Source organism: Triticum urartu, chromosome 4A (genome assembly GCF_056163025.1).
Source record: "Triticum urartu cultivar PI428250 chromosome 4A, HENAU_Tu73, whole genome shotgun sequence".
NCBI classification, from domain to species: domain Eukaryota; kingdom Viridiplantae; phylum Streptophyta; class Magnoliopsida; order Poales; family Poaceae; genus Triticum; species Triticum urartu.
This window is the reverse complement of record NC_141876.1, coordinates 4,436,217-4,443,755: the sequence shown is the minus strand read 5'-3', so window position 1 is coordinate 4,443,755 and position 7,539 is coordinate 4,436,217. Positions and strand designations below refer to the sequence as shown.

Below are 7,539 nucleotides of genomic sequence, written 5' to 3'. Positions count from 1 at the left end.
TTTGCCAGCCACTTCTAGGTAAATTTCATAGAACCGTAATAGCTTTGCAACTAGTATTTTTCTGCCTCCTGAGTAGCTCGCTGTTAGCTCTCCTGTTACAACAAAAAAATGAGTTGCCTAAAACTTATATACATATTGCCTACATTACAGGAAGACTTGCTTTTAATTTCCCCTTCTACTTTTTTTGCCAACAAACAAATTAGCTAGCCGCATAAATTGGTTTTCAACTCATAAAATTTGCCTGCACCGCAAGCACAAATTGCCCAAACAGTAAACAAACCAAAAGAAAACTATCCTACTGTTGATTTTGTTTTCAGAAACAGAAGTTGCGTGGAAGCATTATGAAAATTGCCTACAACACGACAGTACTTGTCTGACTGAAAAGCCACATAGGAGTGTCAGACAAATCTAGCAAAGTGTCTCACAACCATTTTACTAGGATCTTCACTACTGTAGGCAACTCTTTCTTGTTGGATCCCTGTTTTTCCTGAACAATTAGAACATCTTTTCTTAGGATTTTTAATGCCTATTTTACTGTTGAGTTGGGGGGATGTATGGATGGGGTGGATGTGCAGGGGTACCTGTAGCACAAAATTGATGTGAGTTCCTTAATTTTTTATGCAGTTCTTGTTGCATGGTGGCTAACAGAGGAGGCAGGGGCGACATGAGCTTTCATGTGGTTCGAGATCTGGGAGGAAGAAGACCAGTGAGAAGATGAGGCATGCGATGGGTTGGTGGGAAGGACAACATGTGGGACTTTTTTTGCACGTGACCGGGGAAGGGGAGTGGTGCTAGTTGGTGCGCGAGAGATCTATTCTTTTTGCTGGTTGGTGTGCGGGGGCACCAGGTGCTAGGACTTTCCTTTTTTGGTTCCTCTTTCTGGACAGGGGATGATATTTTCCTTAAATGGGGTGTGTGCCAGGGAACTACAGGGAGCACGCGTTTGCTGCCTAGACACGTCCATTATAAATAGAGTGAAATCCTGAGGTAATCTGCGTTGATGTAACGAAAGCGAAGGGCCACAACAATGACAAAACGCCCGACGTAATGGACTGCCATTTGGCAAGAATGGACGCCTGCTTGCTGACTTGTCCGCATAGAGAAAGATGAGGTGGACGAGGTTAGTAGGCAAACTCAGTGATTAACTTTGACTGGAGTACAGTAATAGGTAGATATATGTTCGTTCGCTCTCACGAGCCGGCGCTCTGACGTTTTAAGTAATAGTTCTACTATATATAAATAGCAAAATTAGTGAAGATCAGCTAACTCCGGCAACAAGAGAATTAGACAATCCCTCGCAGTGCCGACGTACGTCGTGATGCAAACCAGATGTGTATCCGTCGCAGCAGCGGCGCTGGTGCTGCTGATCTCGGCGAAGGCAGTCGCCGCAGGGGATCCCCCGGTGGTGATAGGGCAGCCGGGCTGCCCCACCAGCTGTGGCAACGTCAGTGTGCCGTACCCGTTCGGCATGGGGCCGAGCAGGTGCTACAGGCCAGGGTTCAAGCTCACCTGCGCCAACAACGGAAGCAAGCCCCCGCAGCTCCTCCTCGGCGACAGCAGCACTGGCAAGTTCCAGGTCCTCGGCATCTATCTGAAGAACAGCACCATGCGCGTCGTCAGCCGTGGACTGCATGCCATCAACATGAGTGGTGGCTCCGGGCGGTGGAGGTGGAACCTCGGTGACACCGTCGGCGGCGGGGTGATGTACTTCCTGCATCCGGGGTCCAACGAGTTCATACTTATGGGCTGCAACGTGCAGGCAACATTGAAGAGAAATGGGAGCCTCGTCAGCGGCTGCGCCGCTATCTGCCCCCCGGTCGCTGGTGGTCGGTTTGCCGCATATGTTGCGGCGCAAAGCCCCAACTCCAGTACCTGCTCCAACATCGGTTGCTGCCAGTCGTCCATCATCAGCAACAGAATGTCCTACAGCGATTCCTACGGCGGGTACCTCAATCGGCTCAATGACACGGAGCATTATAAGTATGTGAAGAACGTACTGCTCATCACCAAGGTGGGTTGGTTAGAGCGTAACCTGAGAGTGCTTCTCAACTTTACATACAGTAACAATGCTCGCTCGCAGCGGAAGGCTGCTCAGATCAGGGTCCCTGTGGTTCTCCAGTGGGCCGTGGCGCACGACGTCACGGTGTATAATTTTTCACGAACATGCCCCCACGACACAGAGCGGAGCTTATGCAAGAGCAAAAACAGCAAATGCCGGGATGCCGCATATTGTGAAGACAGGGGAGCCTATTCCTGCCTGTGCAAGAAGGGCTACGAGGGCAACCCTTACCTCACCGGCGGATGCCAAGGTAACGTATTTTACGCGTTGCTATCTTGTAAACTTGATTTTATTTTTGCTTAACATAGTCTTAAATAAGACATGATTAATTTGATTGTGTATATGCAGATATCAAAGAGTGCGATCAGAAAGAAAAACACGACTGCTTTGGCGACTGTGATGAATCACCGGGATCGTTTCTTTGCCGGTGCCCAGCAGGAACACATGGCAACTATAGTCTACCTGGTGGCTGCGTCGAGCCTGCAGGCAAAACCAAAGGTATGATGAAGACAAACCTGTTAAATACTACTAGTGCGTGGAAACAGTAATGGTAAATATACATTGTTGAGCAGACAATAATGGTAAATATATGTGGGTGTGTATTGTTCAATCTCCAGGGAACTTGGGTTTAATCATTGGTCTCTCCGTTGCTAGTGGACCATGCATTCTACTATTGGTTCTTGGTGCAATCCTAATAACCCGTGCTCTTAAGCAACGCAAGGCGCAGGCGTTGAGATGGAAGTTCTTCTGTCAAAACCGTAGGCAACTGTTGAAGCAGTTGGTATCTCACAAGGCGGATATTGCAGAGAGGATGATCATTTCTTTAGAAGAGCTAGAGAAGGCTACCAACAATTTTGATCAAACTCGCAGGCTCGGTGGCGGAGGGCATGGCACAGTCTACAAAGGGATCCTGTCGGACCTTCATGTTGTGGCCATTAAGAAATCCAATATTGTTGTCAAGAGAGAAATCGATGAGTTCATAAATGAGGTTGCCATACTCTCACAGATCAACCACAGAAATATTGTGAAGCTCCGTGGTTGTTGCCTCGAGACAGAAGTCCCTTTATTGTCTTATGAGTTCATTTCCAATGGAACACTCAGTGATCATCTTCACACGGAAGAACTAGAATCGCTACCTTGGAAAGATAGGTTAAGGATCACAAGTGAAATAAGCAAAGCTCTCGCTTACCTTCACTCTGCTGTTTCAGTCCCTGTAATACACCGAGATATCAAGCCTTCTAACATAATTCTTGACGATGCCTTGACGGCAAAAGTGTCAGACTTTGGAGCTTCAAGATACATTCAAGTGGATCAAACAGGAACAACAACTGCGGTGCAAGGAACTATAGGGTACTTAGACCCTACGTATTATTATAATGGACATCTCACAGAAAGTAGTGATGTTTATAGCTTTGGAGTCCTTCTTGTTGAATTGCTTACTAGGAGGAAGCCATCTTTGTATAGATCCACCGATGGCGACGGACTTGTCAAGCAATTTGTCGCACTGCTTGCGCAAGGCAATCTGCCTGAAATTCTAGATCCGCAAGTTGTAGAGGAGGGTAGTAGCGAAGTGGAAGAAGTCGCTACACTAGCTATGTCATGCGTGAAACTAAGAACAGAGGACCGACCAACCATGAGGCAAGTGGAGATGGTGCTCGAAGCTCTCCAAACACCCAAGGAGCGTGTCTGGGCTCATTTGACAGAAGAAACAGGCTTGAAGGAATATGCAACAACCGGATATCCATCAACAAGCCAACAAGCAAACAAAAATGAAGCAACGAGGTGTTATAGCCAAGAAGAAGAATTCCTGTTATCCGTGACATTCCCTCGTTAGTTTTGATTTCTTGTAAGTGACGTTTTAGCGACGGTGCGCTCTTTCATTTATTGTGGATTAGCATGTGTTATTGTATGAATATGTGTGGTGAATATAACTCTATTGTATTAATGAAAAAGAAAATTTTGAATGCACCCAACTCCGTTGTTATGATCTATACACTAGCAAAGGCAACGTCTTCTCCTAGTGTCTGGCCATTTACTGAGCATATTTTTACGGACCTCTTCATTTTTCTCTCTTTCCTACAAAAAACAGGAGGCCCCTGCGTCACTCAATGCGAGCCACACAGGCAGCTCCCTGTCTTCGTGTGTCGGCTACATGACAGCTTTTGGTCCATCGGCGAGGGGAGGGGGGGTTCAACTGTCATGCTGTGGTGGCTGCGTATATGCGAATGGTGGCTGGAACTGGTTGATTTCCTGGATCCACCTTCCCCGTATTTGATGGGTGTGGTGGTAACGAGGCTGGTGTGATCGGGGCCATTATGGTTGTGCCTCAAGGCAGAGTAGACGGGGCCTCATCCAGCGGGTGGTGGCGTTGCTCTGAAGGTGAGATATATGCTTGGACGACGGAATAAGGCGTGGGCCATGGTTGTGCAGCACCTATGGTGGATCGTCTAGTTGGGCTGGGGAGCTGAGACGTTGATGGCCATGATCTCATCCGCATGTGATTGTTATGATTGGACATATGATCTTTGATCTTTAGATCCATCAGCAACAACAAGTATATTTTGCTGACTGATTCTATCGGCACAAACGACGGAGCATGAGGAAGGTGCCAGCAGGAGCGTCCTGATTTAGGATTTTTGCTGTGCCACTGACTTTCGTTGTTCAGAGCCTTTGGTGGTGACCGACTCCTGTTGCTGCTTGGTTGGCTGCTTCTGCGAGCATGATCCTCATTTGCATGCATCTCACGTCAAGACCGTGCTATGCATGTAGCTGCTGGGGTCTTGCTCGTGTCGTTATCTTGTTGAAGGCATTACCCGGACTTGTTCTTTAGGTGCAAACCATTGACTAGGCCTTCGGTGGTTGGATCTGACAATGGCGACGCTTGAGCGTTCTTCCTTCCTCAAGACGTTGATGTTAGTTAACCCTTCACATTGTAATAGTGGCATGTGCAATATAAACTACGATAAGTATCGCCCTTTCGACACTCACCACGAGAGAATATGAGAACGACACTTGCAAGAGGCACTCTTAACTAAAGTTTGGGGTACATAGCTCACCACCAGATGGCTACCATAGCTTTTTTTAGAATGAGAAGGCTACTATAGCTCAACAGGCATCGCGGTCGTGGATCAATATAAGTGTGGCCCATTTGACCGGGTGGAGCACCCACGCACCAGCACTTGAGACTTTTTTTAACTAAAAAAAACTCCGCCTTTAAGCTTTTCATAATTTCAATCCAACAAAAAAATCACACTCAATACAAAGTTACAGAGCATACCAATAGTGTAACGTTCCTTCTCACATGATCACAAGATCTCATGTACAGTATTCATACACACATACAAATATTACAAGCCACACACACACACAGACACACACACACACACACACACACACAGACACACACACACACACACACACACACACACACACACACACACACACACAAGGAGTGACCGTTTGCACCTTACTGTACGGCTAACCTCACAAACAACAGCAATCTGTAGTGGCCAAATTTATACGATTGCATCCCCAAATTGGGATTGAAAATAAGGTACACACATGTTCCCGAAAGAGTGCATGTACTGACCAAAATCTACTTGGCACTCTTGCAAGGCTTTTTCATCAGTTGTGTGCTGGTTCTTCCTCATATGTTAGTTCAACATATATTGCGCCTCAATAACGAAAACTCAAAGCAGCTGCAACTTTACAGCAGCTCAAACATAATACAGCCTGAAAAATGACAAAGCACAGAGGAGTATGATTGATTTACCAAGCCACCATGTCCATGCGCTAAAACAGTGCCGTCAGTTAATTCAAATGGAACTACTTATGGATCCCCGATATATGAGAGAAATGCTGAATGCATGCAATGCAAGTAATGTTTTGGTTGCAAATACACAAGGTACATACAAACCGAATAATTACAGTCCTGGATTAAATTTCAGTACTTGCCTCAACAACAACAAAAAAATCTCAAGGCATCTCTGAACTGTGCCAGCAGTACAAGGCAATGCAGCTCATATCACATTAAGGTAGAAACATATGACTGATCGAAGGTGCTACAAAATTGTTGCGTAACAACTATCATACTTTTTACACTCAAACAAAGCTCACAATTAAGGATTTTGCCCTAATTTTTAGCAGCTATTAGTTTTTTATCTTGCCATTCTACGTGGATTGTACATATTTGCACAACAGTTTATAACAAAACAATCTAAATTTTATGTTCACATGCAGCTAATAGTAATTGTTGAGTTGGCATTCATGATAAACTGGGAACTATTTACACAACATTTGGTTTGAGCTTTCGGTGCCAAATGGTGTCTACTACTCACCTTTTTTTTCGAAAAGGGGGGTTCGCCCCAGCATCTACATCTGAACGATGCATACGGCCAATATTATTAAAAAGCAAAAGGTCCAACAATAGTCTCCAAGTCTTGTCTACTACTCAGCTGAGCGCAGAATGGGACATTCTGTGCTATTATGCAGGCAGGAGGATGCTCTAAATCAGGAAACCTTGCAGAACAGTGGATAGATAAATACATACTGTTCTTGTCCATTCCGAATATCCTTGACCATGGATCCATTTAATTTGATCAACTTAGATACTTCATAAAGTGACCATGCTTCTTAAAGGTATACATAAAAAAGATATGTTTAGAAAGAAAAGATAATAATATCACTGATAGTGGCGAGAAGCACAATACTAAAATAAAGTGAAAGCACATTCGGGAGGATGTGCTCACTCGTTCATTACTCCTGACTTCAAAAGGGTTCGCACTAAGGCTGGAAAAAACCCATTGAACATCTTGACAAGGTACAACTCCAACTCACAGGTTCCATTGATTCCAGCATCATGTTTATGACCATGTTCAAGAATATTCCGCATGAACCTGATTTGATCACGCAGCGACGCATGGTATTGATCACGCCGAAAGCCTCCATGATTAATACCAGACCTTTTATTGTAAGCGTACACATTTTGGAGAATAGTAATAGTGTCCTTGTCTCCCAGCTTATTGTCCCTTGTTTCTGATTCCACTATTGTTTTCCAGGAACTAGGATAACCAGTCAGTTTTGGTACCACAATATTGTCCAATAGTGTATTACAAGCCTCAGGTGTGCATGGTGCAGATGGATCAAAAAGGTTTCACAACCACAAGAAGGCATGACCGTGGGGTGGTTAGTCAAATACTCAATGAACCATCTCTTGTCAACAAAGATTTCTTCTGCTCCTTCTAGTTCTTCTTTGAGATTGACAAACATAACTGGCAAATCATCACCCTCCTTGTAGAATGGTATCAATATCTCAGCAACTTTGCAGGTCACTGACCATAGCCGCATGCATGCTCCGCCCTCTACCTTTGAATGGCTTTTGTATTATCTTCATCTGGTTAAAATATTTAAACTTAGTTTTAAGACGCATCAAATCTTTTTGGACCATTCATTTCTCTGGCAAAGCAAGTAGTTCACATGTA

General features: G+C 44.9%; 1 protein-coding gene across 5 annotated transcripts; it reads left to right on the top strand.

The window, feature by feature from the left end:
• Positions 1-1,318: 1,318 nt before the first annotated feature.
• Positions 1,319-3,893, top strand: LOC125527949 (wall-associated receptor kinase 3-like). Of its 5 annotated transcripts, none has more exons than XM_087517382.1 (4): positions 1,319-2,309; positions 2,408-2,557; positions 2,677-3,771; positions 3,820-3,893. In XM_087517382.1, the coding sequence occupies exons 1-4, from the start codon at positions 1,319-1,321 to the stop codon at positions 3,891-3,893; spliced, it is 2,310 nt and encodes a 769-aa protein (XP_087373508.1). The 5 variants fall into 5 exon arrangements, with proteins under 5 accessions (XP_087373508.1, XP_087373506.1, XP_087373507.1 ...); XM_087517380.1 differs by adding an exon at positions 2,592-2,603 and having other exon boundaries at positions 2,677-3,893; XM_087517381.1 differs by having other exon boundaries at positions 2,677-3,893.
• The last annotated feature ends 3,646 nt before the right edge of the window (positions 3,894-7,539 follow it).

Coding starts and splice junctions, on each gene's coding strand:
- LOC125527949 (XM_087517380.1), top strand. CDS start 1,319: ATGCAAACCAGATGTGTATCCGTCGCAGCAGCGGCGCTGGTGCTGCTG. Junction 2,310..2,407: donor CCTCACCGGCGGATGCCAAG/GTAACGTATTTT, acceptor GTGTATATGCAG/ATATCAAAGAGTGCGATCAG.